Here is a 17,500-nt window from a genome sequence, read left to right as displayed (position 1 = left end):
TTTGGCAGCAGGGCTTTGAGGGGAACACTATGACAGTCATATGGACATCATGGTCATCATGTGGAAGGTAAAGCTTTGTAAAGCTTTGTCTAGGTCTGTTAGCAGGAATCTGTAACCAACTAAAGGTGCCTCCCAAGGGCATCAAGGCCGTCGATATATACCAGTGACTTTCCTTTGTTTCTTGAGAATTCTCCACGGAGACTCTGCAGACTCTCCATGTCTGCAACATATGTTCTGTTTGAATTAAAGAGACGCTTGACTTCAACCAACCTCAGTCTATTGATAATTTTATCTATCAGTCAGTTACCATGGTAACTTAAACTCTGTGGCAGGTTTTCTTCAACAAACCCTGAGTTTGGCTGTGTTTAGAATCACATACTAACATAGTATTCATACTAAGTAAGATGTCAGATTGAGTATCTACTGCGTTCTAACTGCAGTGTGGATTTTGTCAGTGTGAGAAAAGTCTGGATGTAAACTAGATTAGAATTAGACTTTCTGTGTATGTGACGTGAGTTTACTGGACACACTCAACTGCCCCAAAATGCATTGCATCTCTTCAGACTGCGACATGACTACTGTACAAAAAATATTATATTATATAACAGTAAAATATTTAATAATTCCAATTATCCTTAAATTAACTGGAAAATATTACATTGAGTGGCAGACGTAATGTTTTACATTTATGATAAACAATTTTCATTCAGTGGAAGCTTGACTGTTGTTGACTGTTGGTTCATTTAATATGCAGTAAGCAGCACACACTGATTGAGTTTGTACTCGGGATGTGCAGAGAGCCCAGTATTTGTATCTATAGAGGATTAAAAATCCTGTTTTTGTTTTTACTACACTTTTAACTTTAGAAAATTAGTGTTACAATAAGTGCATCGCCTCATTGCAGACAGACCTCTACCTATTTACACAGTCAGAGACAGTACAGCCTGTAACATGTAGGGAGGAACTTCAAAGGTGATTCTTGCTTTGCACTTTTCATTTATTGCCTATTTTTTACAACCTAACTTTGTGGAAAGGAGAAGGGGAACAACAGGTTATGGAGAGTCTTTAAGAGCACTTTGCTTGTGTCAGTAGTTCAGCTTTATCTCTGGGAACACCCCCAACTCCAGGACTGATGTCCAAACAAGGAAATGTGCGTCATGCAGCAGGTGGATGTGACTCCCCTCACTGAGACCTGCTGATAGACGTCTCAGCGGAGCAGAGGAGAGACACTGAGATAGTGATGTAACCGACCTGCACGCTGGTCTTTGACTTTTTTCTTATCGATTTTTAAAAAAATATATTTATACAAAATAAATGTTTGTAAAAAACCCACTATTTGTGCTTTGCCGAATAACGTATTGGTATTCGGGCGCACCCCTAGTATCTCTCTATATAAAGCTAGGACTGTCTGTCTGTGTGTGTTTGCCCTTCGCGTATCTCGGGAACTGTTCATCTGATCTACTTCATACCTGGCAGGTGGATCGCTGGGGAAACGAGGAAGTGCAGTGGTGATGTGTGAAGTTGTTTGGATGAGCGGTTCTCGAGAAATATATAAGAAATACCTCATAAATAACGTTGATAATGTTGATTTGCTTCTTCTTCTGCTCACGGAGGCAACGAACAGAAATACAGACAGCGCCACTCTGCCATTGCAACCCACATTGTGGTCAGAGGTTGAATTACATCCGCAGTGTTAATGACTTAAACACGTTTAAGAGACTTAAGCTCTACTATTGAACTGTGTTACGTTGCTGCAAACAACACTGGGCATGTACTCTCAAGACTTATTGCTGGACCTCTAAGGCACGTTCAGAAATATATACAAATACACAACAATAAACAACGTTGCTTCTGCTTCTGTTGGTGAACAGATAAATAATATTTAAGCAGAAGGAAACTGTAACAGGTCTTCTGTCTGTTCTTCATCTCGCTGCTGTTTGGACTTTCAGTTTGTTTCAGGTTTGATTTTATGAACTCAAACACTGAAAGGTTTCAGTCCAACATGGCAGCTTTGAGTTCTGAGCTTTGTTCAGTTTCTGTTTATTTAAATCCACTTTAACTGTGATAAAAAAAACTTGTTATATGTGTGAATGTTTCTCTGTGGTTCAAACATTCATTTTCTCAGAAATGTTCAGTTCTGCATCACGTAAAGATTTAAAATGTTTTTATAGACGTGCTCTCTGAGTACATCGCTTATCAAAAAATATTCTATATTCTATTCTCTAACTGTTACACACTCATTCAGTGTTACTGTGTATTTTGCTCTGATTGTATTAATTTTACCTACATGTTTGTTTTTCTATATTATTTTATCATAATTCCTATTTTTCATTGAGTCACTGATGTTTATTATTTGTAACATGAAGTTTCTTGTGTAAATATTTTGTATAAATGCTCTTTGTGACCATGAAAGGATCAATATATTGTTATAAACCTGATGAAAACTAAAGAATGAATATTAAATAATCACAGGAAACCTTTCATCCATAAAGAGTACGCTCTCTGAAGCATTATAAAAGTGTTTATCACTTATTGATTAGTGATTGATTGTGTGATGTTTGGGAGGAGTCACTGCAGCCTGTCAGACAAAGTGTTGGGTTTAGTTTCGGACACAAAGGAAACAGACCTCAGAGCAGTTTTCTGTCAAATGTTGATTTTTTTATTTTAAATCAGTTTGTTGTACAAATGCTGCGCTCTGATTGGTTAGACCGAAAACAGGATATGATGTCATCAAAAATAGATATTCTGCAGTCAGATAAAAAAATGCTTCAAAATATAAAAATCTGCCTCATAAAAATATAAATCTGCAAACAGGAGAACAAATTAACATTTTATTTATATTTATGTCCCTTTAATTGGCTCCTTTAGAAAACACAAATCCTGATTTTTATACAAACTCATTAAAACTGCTTCGAGTAATATCTCTCAGTTTAAAAGCTTTTACTAAAAGACTTGTGACATTAAAGAAACAAAAAACTGTTTTTAGTCCCTTTAACTGTTAAAGATGATTTCAGGAGTCGACGGGTCTTTTCAGAGTCAAAGTCTGTAAACAAAAAGCATTTTTTTGCAATTTTGTGTAAATGTGTCAAAAAAAAAAAATTCTCCAAATCTGTTTTCAGATTGCAAGTGTGTAGAGATTTGTGAATGTGTAGACAAATCTATAAATATGCATTAAATATTAATGGCTGAAAAGTATTTTGCTCCAACAGCTGGAAACAGAAATCAGTTGCAACTCAGATTCGCCTCTAAATTGTCTCTTTTTACGTGTGATTTTTGCTGCACTTCTATAGACTTTTGCTAGCGTTAGCATGTAGCCTGTGCTAGCGTTAGCATGTAGCCTGTGCTGTAAACAGATGGAGCTTATGTGATGTGACATGAGAGTCAGCAGGGAACAAACATGTTATTACCGACAGACTGTACAGATCTGCATGTTAAACTATATTTTCAGTTAACAACCTGCAGCCCGCTGCGTCCGTCACAGTCAGCCAACACATCAGGGCAAAGATACTGGGTCACATGACAGTTAAGTACTGTTGTATTTTGAGGCTGATGGGTCAAACTTACACCAGTTACCTTTGCTATAGTGGTTGTATGAGTTTAGCTTTTTCTGTGTTGTATTTGGAGTGAGCTACGAGGAGCCACGCTGTGTTTGTCTGCTGTCACCTGATCACATCTGATCACCTGATACACAACAGCACAGAAAAGAACAACAGTCTTACCCGCTGATACTGGTCGGATACTGGTGTCTCTCACTGGGGCAGATGAAGGAATCTGTTCAGCACAGATCATCAGATGACAGCAGACAAAAAAAAAATCTCAGTTTCGACCAAAAGTTCCAGGTACTTTGGACCCGGAGGAACTAATCTCAGGAACTAAACCTGGAACTTTGTCCTGCTGTGCATCCTGTTTGTGTTTCCATCACATCTGAGGAAGCGGGTTGATCCTGCAGATTAGACCCACGAGGAGTTAAAACATTACAGCCGCGCTTGAAACACAGAATTCACACATGAGGAAACAACAACAACAACAGATTTGTGCTGCTGTTCTTTGTATTTCCTGCTGCATGAGGCTGGTTGGATGTAATGAATGAGTGAAAATGTAACAGAGTGTCTCCACAGTAAATCATCTGTTGACTGTTTGATGCTTTAAAACGTAACCGCCGTTAAACAATCTCTCATTCACTGCTTTGCTCTCGCCACCGCCGCTCCCTCCCTCTCTCTCTGTTTTTAAAACGAGTCAGGAAGCCGACAGCAGAGTCGAACTATCAAACCAACAGAAACGTCCTCGTCCTGAACTGATGCTAGCTCATCTTTTTGAGGGGTAAAACAATCTCCCAGGAGCCTCATTCAGACCCTGATCCCTGCGGTGGAAACGCAGCTGAACACTCACTCTGAATACAACACAGAAACAGCTTCAGTGATCAGACTCCTGTACACACTCACACGTTTCACTACATTTAGAGATTCTTTTACACATTTACTAATAATTTAGCTACAGTATTATCCCCATATATAAATCACAGCTGACGTCATTAACAGACGGCAGCAGCTTTCTGCCTCCATCACATCTAAACATTTACTTTCTTCATAAAGGTTCTCACTTTAAATCTGTTTTATCACATATTTTATTATTGATATTTATTAATATCACTACTCGACTGATGATTCTGTATCTTCTTGTTTCATCTGCAAACTTATTTCATGTCTCATTACAACTACAGCTGCAACCATCAGTTAATTAACTGATTAGTTGCTAACTATTAATCTCCAACTAATAATGTTCAAATTCTCTGATTGCAGCTTATTAAATGTGAATATTTTCTGGTTTATTTAGTCTCTGTGACAGTAAACTGAAGATCTTTGAGTTGTGGTGTTTTAGGAAACACTGATCCACATTTTCTGAACCAGACAACTAATCAAATGATCTAGAAAATAATCGACAGATGAATCGATAATGAAAATAATCATCAGTTTCAGCTGTAATATGGAGAACAACAAGCTAACGAAGCTGTAAACAGAACCGTGACAGTACAGATACTCAGTTACCATCACAGAAGACAAAGAAAACCATAAAATTTGGACAGTTGGGAGTTGGAATCAGTAAATTTTGGGTATTTTTGGTTAAAAAAATGATAATTCAGTCATTAAAATAGTTGCTGACTGAATGATCGATCGTCTAGTTGATTCGAAGTTTGAATTTTCTGGCTTTTTAACAGCTGAAAACATCCCTGTTGTAACCTGATAGTCGATTAATCGATTAGTTTCCAACTGTTAAATTAATCCTCAACTATTTTGATAATCGATTAATCAACTGATCAACAAATCTAACAGCAGAGTGACAGAGATGTCAATCAGACAGTCTGGACACGCCCACACACAGGTAACACACCTGACATCACCTGTGTGGGCGGAGCTTGGCTGTGCAGGGTCTTTAAAGGAAGAAGATATTTCACAATACTTGTAAAGCAGATCAATACATCGCTGGTTTGTTGACAGTAATAAAAATATAGAAAATCGCAGCCTTCTCCTTTAATTTGCCTGCACGGGATCAATAAAGTTTATCTGATCTTTGTAACGTTCAGAAATCCGACTGAAATTGTTCTTTCTGAAGGAGTCGCTGTGATCAGCTGATTGACGAGTTCAACTCTAGTGACCTTTGACCCTTTAATCAACCATCAAAAGAGTGTAATAGCCCTTTACTGTGAGACAGTGAACGTCTCACGAGGAGCGCAATGACATCAGAGGCAGCGTGGAGGTCAAAGGTCAAATAACTGACCCGCACTGGGTGTCAAATCACAGCCGAGTCATTGATTATTGATCGTCAGCTGATATAAAAGTGATTTAGGAAACTGACTGATGAGTTCACGGCACGTCGGACGTTCAGGTTCATGTGCTCCTGACAGAAAGTGTGAACCAATCAGATGTCAGGTAGGAGGAGGGAAACGTTTGATTGGATGGGCCGGAGGGGGCGGGGCTACAACTCTCATTCTATTAAAAGGACCCTTACACAGAATTTTATCTTTCTACCTAAAACCCCTGAACACATCCCTGCTGATGGTACCTTCAAGGACACTTGGACATTTGAGACTCAGCTGCTGAAAAGGTTTTTTCCTCCCGACTGAGACTGATTTACGGCGTTCAGATGAGGTTGAGTGCAGCTGCAGTAGATCACAGACAGCCCATAATAACTAACAATTACTTTTATTATCAATTAATCTACTGATTATTCTCTCCGTTAATCATTTGGACTATCATATATCAGCAAATATTTAAAAATGTCAAACACTAGTTCCCAGAGTTCAAGTTCTCAAACGTGTTTTGTTCAACAGTCCAAAACTCCCGAAAACCCTTTCCTGTCACAGATGACGAGGAAAACAATAAAAATACATTTGAGAAGCTGGAACAGGTACGTTTTTGCCATTTTTACTTAAAAACGATGCTTAATTAAAGAATTCATTCATTCATCGTTGCAGCTTTAACCCAAACACTCAGTTTCAAATGGCTTCAGTTGATTTGAGTCTCAGTCTCAGATGTCCGAGTGTCCTTGAACACATCAACACAGAGAGATTTCAAAATAAAACAAACTTTTCTGACACTGATTTTCTCTCTGCAGGTTGATTTTCAGAAAATTACATTTTCATGTTTAAGTCACTTAATAACCACTAAACCGTCTCCATGACGACTGAGCGAACACCACCAGCCGAGGAAGACCATGAGAAGTGGTTGAGAACAACAAGTAAGTGGGACTTTGTGTTGAGAAACCTTTGAACTGTAAGAACTGAAGGAGGATTCAGAGAATGATCAGCATGAACGTGAAATTACAATCTGCACTTTAAACAAACAAACAAACAAACAAAAAAAACCCACACAGCTGCGGCCCTTTAAGTGGGCGTGGTCATAATGACATCATCGGATAGGAGTGGACGGGGTGGGGCGGAGAGGTTGTAAAACACCTGAAGAAGAAGGTGTGGACGGTTTGTGACATGTTAGACGCCTCCTCCTCGTGCTCCTCGTCGTCCTCCTCCTCCTCTTCGTCGTCGTCCTCTTCGTCCTGTAGGAGTGTTGTTGATCAGCTGTTCAGACTCCCATGATGTGGTTGATGTGACCCTGGAAACACGTGGAAACACACTTACTGTGAATCTGCTTCTACATGGAGCGGATCACTGATCACATTTCTCTCCTTCAAACTCTTCTGATGAGCAGAAACATTTTCTAGCATCAAATTCAAACCCCCCTCCCACTGTTCCCAGTTTGTCAGCTGTGGATTTGAGAGCTGGACGCCTGTGACGTCACCTCGGGCTTTACACAACCAGGGCGGACATGTTTGGCTGTGTTCTGACATTTTATGGAGCGAACGATGAGCTGATCATGAAAATAACGTTCGCTCTCTGATTTATAACTGTACTAGTGAGAGAAGACGCTGCTCTCGGTTTTTTTGGGGGTGTGTCTGTGTGTCGCAGAGCGCAGTGAGAGGTCAGAGGTCACATGTTCATCAGGAAACTGACTCTGAGACTTTGTGTCGGTTAAAGAGGATCTCTGCTTTCATCCACTGCTCCCCTGTTACATGTTACATGTACACATGTCAGAGTCATCAGCGGTCTGCCCAGTTAAGACATCAGCTGACTGGAACTGGTTACTGGAGTTCAGTTTAATTCCCTGTCAGACATAAACACTGTTATGAGTCTGAGTCGTCTGTGTATTCGTGTATGTGCTGTGTGGATTTCTCTCCCTCTCTCTCTGGTGAACCTGCTGATGGGCTGCAGGTGAGCCTCTCTGATTGGCTGTGTCTGTTTCCTGGGAGCTGATTGGTTTCTAGACTCGGACCAGGTGGTTTAAAGGCCTGCGGGCTCTGAGCATGTTGCTGTGTAGAATGTAGTTTTGTAAATAAGAGCCCAGGTTCTGTAGAGGTCTGCAGCACTTTGCTTTCATCTCTTCTCTCCAGTTTCTGTGAAGTTTAGACGTTCGGTCAGTGATTTATGTTTTTCTTTCTTTCTCTGAGGAGTTCGATCGGCTTTAGCTCCCTCCAGTTTGTAAAACAGTAGGATAATAAACATCTACAGTTGTTGCTGGTGGTTTCTCATGTTCATGTTGCAGCGACTCCTGTCTGCTTATTTTCCACTGTGAAGATTTCTGGCACAACGTTACTGCGTCTGAAGTCGTGTTTCAGTCGCAACGTCCACAGCAAGCGTCTGCGTCATGGCGGCCGGAGACCATCCACGGTCATTCTAGCTGGTGTGTGTGTGTGTGTGTGTGTGTGTGTCCACGCTGGGTCTATTTTTGCCGGACTGACTCTATATGATCAAAGACTCTGTTGAAGACAGAGTTGTTCTCACTGACGTGTTTCTGGTCACACCTGCTGTCAGATGTCGGAGCGACTGTGACATTTGATCACGGTTCATAAATAGCAGCCGTTAACCAGCAGTCACTATCAAAGTGCAGCGCTGCAGATAGTCTGTGTTTAATGATCATCATGTGAAACATTAGAAAATTAGGCTGCAAAGGTTTGTCATGTTCAGTTACAGCCACAAGAGTCTAAACGAGCTGCAAAACCTGTTTGAAATTTGCTGTAAAACGAAGACAAACGTCGTCCAAACAGCTCTGAACTATATTATAAATGTGTCTGCTGAAGAACGGACGCTTCAGAGCCACCGCTGAGCCGCCACGCAGGAGGAGTCAGCTGACAGGAGGAGTCACGCACACCTGACAGAGCGGATATGTTCTGATCTCATCAGTACAGCTGTGGACACGGAGCAGTAACAGCTGCCGTCTCCATGTGTCAGTATTTCCTGATTCGTCACTCGGCTGTGACGCGTGTCAACAGGCAGATCTTACACAGCTGTTCAAAACCATCTCATAATTGGACTAATATATTCAATATTATTCCTAAATTATTTACAGACATATTGACGTAGAGCCTCTCCTAATAATCCCGGGGCATCAGAATCAATATGGACGTCGGATCAATCACAACAACTTCTTTCTTATTGTTGAATTACAGCGAAGAAGCTGCTTCTTTTGAACTGGAATGAAGAAGTTGACGTACTGCACACTGAGAGAATAACACATGTTGTCAAAGATAAACTCGTTATATATCATCACATTTGGGGGTTTTGTCTTGGCTTTTTGGGAGGTGGTTAATTTTTCTAAATGTATTTAATCTTATGTATTTATTGCATGTGTGTATATATACAGTGTGTGTGTGTGTATCTGCACTAGTCTTATGGTCTGTAACTGTTTATGATTCTATTAAGTGAAGGATGAACTGTGTGACTGTAACAGCTGGATCTGCCCTTCTTGTGTTTAGTTGTGGGAACGCTGCTGCGTGGCTAATTACACCATCTCCACTGTATATCCTATAAAAGTCTTGCAATAAAAACACTCGTATTAACGTGTCAGAAGCTGATTATTCAGGTTTAGATTATTAATAAACAAGTTAATAACCTGCATCTTCACAAACCAACACACAGCTTACCGGTTCTCCTCCGAGACATCTGGGACAGCAGAGCAGAGGAGCTCTGGGCCGGACCGGACCCACCTGCACCATCACACACACACACACACACACACGTTACCATAACAACGCCTCCATGACAACAGCAACATCACATAAAGTCCCCATGGCGACGGGAGTGTGTGGGTCATGTTTCAGCAGGTAGTCGACAGCACACACACACACTTTCATAAAACATGAAACATTCATTATTGATTAATATGAACACACAAATTATAAACAACAACCTGCACTGACCTGCTGTTCTTGATGCTGATTGGACGCAGTCAAACTATCCACGGTTTCCATTGGACACTCAGCTGTCTGGAGTCCCGCCTCCAAACACACCCGCTTCTGAAAAAAAAAACAAATAAAAAATCCTCTTCGTCGTCATCATCATCAAATCCATTCTCTCATTGCAGGTGGTCAGTAAATTTAAACTACTGCTTGCATTGAGTATATAGAGGTGTGTGTGTGTGTGTGTGTGTGTGTGTGTTATAACCTGATAACTGGAATATCATTATTTTCCTCTCACTGTGTCAGAGAGGATGTCGACCAGGAGCAAAGTCAGCAAACACACAGCCAATCATATCAGAAGCTTTTTTTATAATGTTAGTAGTTATTTCTTTTTATTTATTACTTGAAGGCTACATAACACTGTTGTTATTTTTAGTTCAAAAGTGTTTTTATAAATGGAGCGTATGTTGAAGTACAGTATCATGACATCCCTCCTGAACACAATAACATGAAGAATGATATGTGTAATACCAATAGTTGCCCAGCAGATGCCGCCGTTTGAACTATCAAATGTTTTGAAACGGTGAAAGCTGGAGTGCGGGACTCTTTGTCTCCCTCTTCTGGCAGAGAGAGAGTAAAGGAAACGCTCGGCTGTGATTGGCTGACACAGGCGTGCAGCAGCTGTAATGCGCCACCTTGAATGACAGGCACACAGAGCAGCCGGTAAAACAAATGTTTTTAACGGTTTTGTAAAGTCTAGAAGAAGAGCTTTAACGGTCGAGCGGCCAGCGCGGGAATGTCGCGCCCGACATGAGATTTAAAAACTTCCTATACTGTGAAATACAGAGAGATTTATCAGGTGCTGATAGGCTTAATCTGCATTGTGTGAACTCGTTTGGCTTGAATGTAACGGACTTTCATTCATACATTAAAGTTCTGCCTCATAGATTCACTTCTTTAAACAGCTTTGTTCACTTCTTTAACCCTGAAACAAGTCTTAACCCTAAAAGTAATTATTATCACGTTATGGGACTTGTTATTTGTCCACAAAATGGAGGCGAGTCCCCACATGTGAACAGATTAATGTCCCCACAACGTGATAAATACCTGTTACGCACGCGCACGCACCGGTCTGCAGCTCCAGGGCTCCGCGTCCGTCTCCAGACGTCTCTTCTTCAGCAGGGTAGCGCACTGCATGCTACCAGGTAACAGTTAGCCCAGGAGCTAGCCGGTTAGCCTGTTAGTTTGTTCAAACGGCGGCCGGAAGTCGCCGCTCTCCCGCTCACAGTGAATAAATCCTGACGTTTAACGGCGCCGCTGACCGGTAACGGTTGAACTTTAACTGCTAACAGCTAGCTGCTAGCTGCTGTTGTTGTTGTTCGACCTTCTGTTGGCCGGAAGTTTAGAGTTCACAGCAATTACATCAACACTTCCGGTCCGACACAAGCCTGGTTCTTCAGAATAAAGGCATCAGTACTTTCAAATGATTTAATCATGTTTATTTTATAATTGATATCCATATTATTATTATTATTATTATTATTATTATTATTATTATTATTATATTAGTACTATTATTACACCAGATAAAGAACCATAACTGTTTCTCCAAATGATGTCATTCAGTATTTAATTGCATTGTTGAGTTACTGCACACATACCATACGTTACATATCCATGCAGTACATACGTATCTATACACAAACCAGTGCTGTACTGAACTTAAAGGACCAATGTGTGATTTAGTGGCATCTAAAGTTGAGGTTGCAGATCGCAACCAACTGAAATTGCAGATACTGCACAACTGCTCTCTGCTCCATTTAGTACTTTGTTTAAGACAATAAGCTCACATTTTTCATGCAGGACTTTTACTTGTAATGGAGTATTTTTACATTGCTGTACAGGTTCTTTTACTGCAGTAAAGGATCTGGGTTCTTCTTCCACCTCTGATATAAATACATACATTATAATTAAATGAGTGACCGTGCAAATGTGAGTGTGTAATGTGTGAGTGTGTAAATGTGTGTGTGTGTGTGTGTGTGTGTAAATGTGTGAGTGTGTAAATGTGTATGTGTGTGTAAATGTGTGAGTGTGTAATGTGTGAGTGTGTAAAACTGAGTGTGTAACATCTGAGTGTGTAAATGTGTGAATGTGTAAACATGTGAGTATGTAAACGTGTGAGCGTGTAAATGTGAGTGTGTAAATGTGTGAGCATGTAAATGTGTGAGCGTGTAAATGTGAGTGTGTAAATGTGTTATTGTGTAAATGTGTGAGTGTATAAATGTGATTGTGTAATGTGTGAGTGTGTAATGTGTGAGTGTGTGTGTGTGTAAATGTGTGAGTGTGTAATGTGTGAGTGTGTAAATGTGTGAGTGTGTAAATGTGTGAGTGTGTGTGTAAATGTGTGAGTGTGTAAATGTGTGAGTGTGTAATGTGTGAGTGTGTGTGTAAATGTGTGAGTGTGTAATGTGTGAGTGTGTAAATGTGTGAGTGTGTGTGTAAATGTGTGTAGTGTATAATGTGTGAGTGTATGATGTGTGAGTGTGTAAATGTGTGAGCGTGTAAATGTGAGTGTGTAAATGTGTTATTGTGTAAATGTGTGAGTGTATAAATGTGATTGTGTAATGTGTGAGTGTGTAATGTGTGAGTGTGTGTGTGTGTAAATGTGTGAGTGTGTAATGTGTGAGTGTGTAAATGTGTGAGTGTGTAAATGTGTGAGTGTGTGTGTAAATGTGTGAGTGTGTAATGTGTGAGTGTGTGTGTAAATGTGTGAGTGTGTAATGTGTGAGTGTATAATGTGTGAGTGTATGATGTGTGAGTGTGTAAATGTGTGAGTGTAATGTGTGAGTGTGTAAATGTGTGAGTGTGTAATGTGTGAGTGTGTAATGTTTGAGTGTGTAAATGTGTGAGTGTGTAATGTGTGAGTGTGTAAATGTGTGAGTGTGTAATGTGTGAGTGTGTGTGTGTAAATGTGTGAGTGTGTAAATGTGTGAGTGTGTAATGTGTGAGTGTGTGTGTAAATGTGTGAGTGTATAATGTGTGAGTGTGTAAATGTGTGAGTGTGTAATGTGTGAGTGTGTAAATGTGTGAGTGTATAATGTGTGAGTGTGTAAATGTGTGAGTGTGTAAATGTGTGAGTGTGTAATGTTTGAGTGTGTAAATGTGTGAGTGTGTAAAACTGAGTGTGTAATGTCACGGTTCTGTTTACAGCTTCGTTAGCTTGTTGTTCTCCATATTACAGCTGAAACTGATGATTATTTTCATTATCGATTCATCTGTCGATTATTTTCTAGATCATTTGATTAGTTGTCTGGTTCAGAAAATGTGGATCAGTGTTTCCTAAAACACCACAACTCAAAGATCTTCAGTTTACTGTCACAGAGACTAAATAAACCAGAAAATATTCACATTTAATAAGCTGCAATCAGAGAATTTGAACATTATTAGTTGGAGATTAATAGTTAGCAACTAATCAGTTAATTAACTGATGGTTGCAGCTGTAGTTGTAATGAGACATGAAATAAGTTTGCAGATGAAACAAGAAGATACAGAATCATCAGTCGAGTAGTGATATTAATAAATATCAATAATAAAATATGTGATAAAACAGATTTAAAGTGAGAACCTTTATGAAGAAAGTAAATGTTTAGATGTGATGGAGGCAGAAAGCTGCTGCCGTCTGTTAATGACGTCAGCTGTGATTTATATATGGGGATAATACTGTAGCTAAATTATTAGTAAATGTGTAAAAGAATCTCTAAATGTAGTGAAACGTGTGAGTGTGTACAGGAGTCTGATCACTGAAGCTGTTTCTGTGTTGTATTCAGAGTGAGTGTTCAGCTGCGTTTCCACCGCAGGGATCAGGGTCTGAATGAGGCTCCTGGGAGATTGTTTTACCCCTCAAAAAGATGAGCTAGCATCAGTTCAGGACGAGGACGTTTCTGTTGGTTTGATAGTTCGACTCTGCTGTCGGCTTCCTGACTCGTTTTAAAAACAGAGAGAGAGGGAGGGAGCGGCGGTGGCGAGAACAAAGCAGTGAATGAGAGATTGTTTAACGGCGGTTACGTTTTAAAGCATCAAACAGTCAACAGATGATTTACTGTGGAGACACTCTGTTACATTTTCACTCATTCATTACATCCAACCAGCCTCATGCAGCAGGAAATACAAAGAACAGCAGCACAAATCTGTTGTTGTTGTTGTTTCCTCATGTGTGAATTCTGTGTTTCAAGCGCGGCTGTAATGTTTTAACTCCTCGTGGGTCTAATCTGCAGGATCAACCCGCTTCCTCAGATGTGATGGAAACACAAACAGGATGCACAGCAGGACAAAGTTCCAGGTTTAGTTCCTGAGATTAGTTCCTCCGGGTCCAAAGTACCTGGAACTTTTGGTCGAAACTGAGATTTTTTTTTTTGTCTGCTGTCATCTGATGATCTGTGCTGAACAGATTCCTTCATCTGCCCCAGTGAGAGACACCAGTATCCGACCAGTATCAGCGGGTAAGACTGTTGTTCTTTTCTGTGCTGTTGTGTATCAGGTGATCAGATGTGATCAGGTGATCAGATGTGATCAGGTGACAGCAGACAAACACAGCGTGGCTCCTCGTAGCTCACTCCAAATACAACACAGAAAAAGCTAAACTCATACAACCACTATAGCAAAGGTAACTGGTGTAAGTTTGACCCATCAGCCTCAAAATACAACAGTACTTAACTGTCATGTGACCCAGTATCTTTGCCCTGATGTGTTGGCCGACTGTGACGGACGCAGCGGGCTGCAGGTTGTTAACTGAAAATATAGTTTAACATGCAGATCTGTACAGTCTGTCGGTAATAACATGTTTGTTCCCTGCTGACTCTCATGTCACATCACATAAGCTCCATCTGTTTACAGCACAGGCTACATGCTAACGCTAGCACAGGCTACATGCTAACGCTAGCAAAAGTCTATAGAAGTGCAGCAAAAATCACACGTAAAAAGAGACAATTTAGAGGCGAATCTGAGTTGCAACTGATTTCTGTTTCCAGCTGTTGGAGCAAAATACTTTTCAGCCATTAATATTTAATGCATATTTATAGATTTGTCTACACATTCACAAATCTCTACACACTTGCAATCTGAAAACAGATTTGGAGAATTTTTTTTTTTTGACACATTTACACAAAATTGCAAAAAAATGCTTTTTGTTTACAGACGTTGACTCTGAAAAGACCCGTCGACTCCTGAAATCATCTTTAACAGTTAAAGGGACTAAAAACAGTTTTTTGTTTCTTTAATGTCACAAGTCTTTTAGTAAAAGCTTTTAAACTGAGAGATATTACTCGAAGCAGTTTTAATGAGTTTGTGTAAAAATCAGGATTTGTGTTTTCTAAAGGAGCCAATTAAAGGGACATAAATATAAATAAAATGTTAATTTGTTCTCCTGTTTGCAGATTTATATTTTTATGAGGCAGATTTTTATATTTTGAAGCATTTTTTTATCTGACTGCAGAATATCTATTTTTGATGACATCATATCCTGTTTTCGGTCTAACCAATCAGAGCGCAGCATTTGTACAACAAACTGATTTAAAATAAAAAAATCAACATTTGACAGAAAACTGCTCTGAGGTCTGTTTCCTTTGTGTCCGAAACTAAACCCAACACTTTGTCTGACAGGCTGCAGTGACTCCTCCCAAACATCACACAATCCATAACTAATCAATAAGCGATAAACACTTTTATAATGCTTCAGAGAGCGTACTCTTTATGGATGAAAGGTTTCCTGTGATTATTTAAATTTCATTCTATATTTTTTGTACAGTAGTCATGTCGCAGTCTGAAGAGATGCAATGCATTTTGGGGCAGTTGAGTGTGTCCAGTAAACTCACGTCACATACACAGAAAGTCTAATTCTAATCTAGTTTACATCCAGACTTTTCTCACACTGACAAAATCCACACTGCAGTTAGAACGCAGTAGATACTCAATCTGACATCTTACTTAGTATGAATACTATGTTAGTATGTGATTCTAAACACAGCCAAACTCAGGGTTTGTTGAAGAAAACCTGCCACAGAGTTTAAGTTACCATGGTAACTGACTGATAGATAAAATTATCAATAGACTGAGGTTGGTTGAAGTCAAGCGTCTCTTTAATTCAAACAGAACATATGTTGCAGACATGGAGAGTCTGCAGAGTCTCCGTGGAGAATTCTCAAGAAACAAAGGAAAGTCACTGGTATATATCGACGGCCTTGATGCCCTTGGGAGGCACCTTTAGTTGGTTACAGATTCCTGCTAACAGACCTAGACAAAGCTTTACAAAGCTTTACCTTCCACATGATGACCATGATGTCCATATGACTGTCATAGTGTTCCCCTCAAAGCCCTGCTGCCAAATATATACATACATATGACCATACCTACTTAACTAATACATGGATTTTTCTATCACTGACCCTGAGTTTAAGTTAGCTCTCTCTGAAACTGAGTTTGTTTTCTGGAGAACACCCAAGGAAAGACACCCAGCTTGGTGTCTGAGGGTCTGATCGCTGTTTAACCCTCCTTCGGATAGAAAGCTGCTCCTCAGACCTAAATGAACAGACCCCTCCTGTAGGGGTGGGGGGCTGTTCTAGAGGGGATCTGACCTGCAACAGGCCAGAAACCTCCTACAGACCTGGAGGCCTGAAGCAGGAGAAAACAAGGACGGAGGACGAGGCTTCATCCTGGTTTCACCCATAGACTGTATAAATATGGACGACGCGCTATGCAAAAGTGAAGCAAAAATATGTCCTTTAAGGAAGCGGCCATCTTGCTTGAGTGACATCATTTGGAGCCAGAATCGGGCAGCGGGATGACACCCCGCGGAACACGCCATCTCATCCGTCCCACTGCCTGACGGAGGTTTGAGGGCGGCTGTCACAGCTGTCAGTCATGACGTCAGACCCCCTTTCTATACCGTCAAATAACTAATTAAAAACAAACTTATCAGAAACATGAGCACTTGGACAAACATCAGCATGATAAGAACACCACCGGTCAAACCGGTCAAACCGGTCGAGGCAGATGGCGTCCGCCTAGAGTCCGGTTCTTCCCGTTAAAGGGGAGGTTTTCCTGCTGCTGCTCGTGCAGGAATGTTGGGTCTCTGTAGATTAAAGAGTTCAGTCTGGATGCTCTACGTGGAACGAGACCTGAGATCACTTCTGTTATGATTTGGTGCTTTATAAATAAAACTGAATTAAATTGAGCTGAATATACACACACACACACACACACACACACACACACACACACACATACACATATATATATACACACACACACACACACACACATGCACACATTCACACACAGACACACACACATACACATATATCTACACACACATATACACATATATACACACAAAGACACACACACACATACACATATATACACACAAAGACACACACACATACACACACACACACACAAAGACACATGCACACATACACATATATCTACACACACATATACACATATACAGACACACAAATACACACAGATATACACACACAAAGACACACGCAGACACACACATTCACACACATGTATATACACACATACACAACGATACACACAGACACACACACACATATACACACATACATATACACACACACACACACACACAGGCACACACAGACATATATATATACACACACACATAAACACACAGACACACACACACACAGTGTTTCTTAAAATCAGCTGCACACTTCCTGAACGACATAAAACAGTTTGTTTTAATGTG

The 17,500-nt window shown here is 40.2% G+C and overlaps 1 protein-coding gene across 2 annotated transcripts; it reads right to left on the bottom strand.

Moving 5' to 3' along the window:
- Nucleotides 1-6,812: 6,812 nt before the first annotated feature.
- si:ch211-221j21.3 lies at nucleotides 6,813-11,162 on the bottom strand. 2 transcript variants are annotated; one of them, XR_006092846.1, is made up of 4 exons: nucleotides 10,834-11,162; nucleotides 9,748-9,843; nucleotides 9,472-9,534; nucleotides 6,813-7,106 (listed from the first exon to the last, which is right to left on the bottom strand). XR_006092846.1 is itself a non-coding variant. In XM_042397135.1 (4 exons), the coding sequence occupies exons 1-4, from the start codon at nucleotides 10,921-10,923 to the stop codon at nucleotides 7,077-7,079; spliced, it is 258 nt and encodes an 85-aa protein (XP_042253069.1). In that variant the 5' UTR covers nucleotides 10,924-11,162; the 3' UTR covers nucleotides 6,813-7,076. The 2 variants fall into 2 exon arrangements, 1 of the variants encoding a protein (XP_042253069.1); XM_042397135.1 differs by having other exon boundaries at nucleotides 10,855-11,162.
- Nucleotides 11,163-17,500: the final 6,338 nt, after the last annotated feature.

This window comes from Thunnus maccoyii, chromosome 20 (genome assembly GCF_910596095.1).
Source record: "Thunnus maccoyii chromosome 20, fThuMac1.1, whole genome shotgun sequence".
Taxonomy (NCBI): domain Eukaryota; kingdom Metazoa; phylum Chordata; class Actinopteri; order Scombriformes; family Scombridae; genus Thunnus; species Thunnus maccoyii.
Note: the sequence above shows the minus strand (reverse complement) of the source record. Positions and strands in the feature narration are given on the sequence as shown.

What these genes read in the sequence shown, in the direction of transcription:
- si:ch211-221j21.3 (XM_042397135.1), bottom strand. Translation starts at nt 10,923, where the DNA reads ATGCAGTGCGCTACCCTGCTGAAGAAGAGACGTCTGGAGACGGACGCG. An exon ending in AGCCCTGGAGCTGCAGACCG is followed by an intron (nt 9,844 to 10,854) that starts GTGCGTGCGCGT and finishes TTTTTTTTTCAG; the next exon opens with AAGCGGGTGTGTTTGGAGGC. An exon ending in GATGTCTCGGAGGAGAACCG is followed by an intron (nt 7,107 to 9,471) that starts GTAAGCTGTGTG and finishes ACGTGTTTCCAG; the next exon opens with GGTCACATCAACCACATCAT.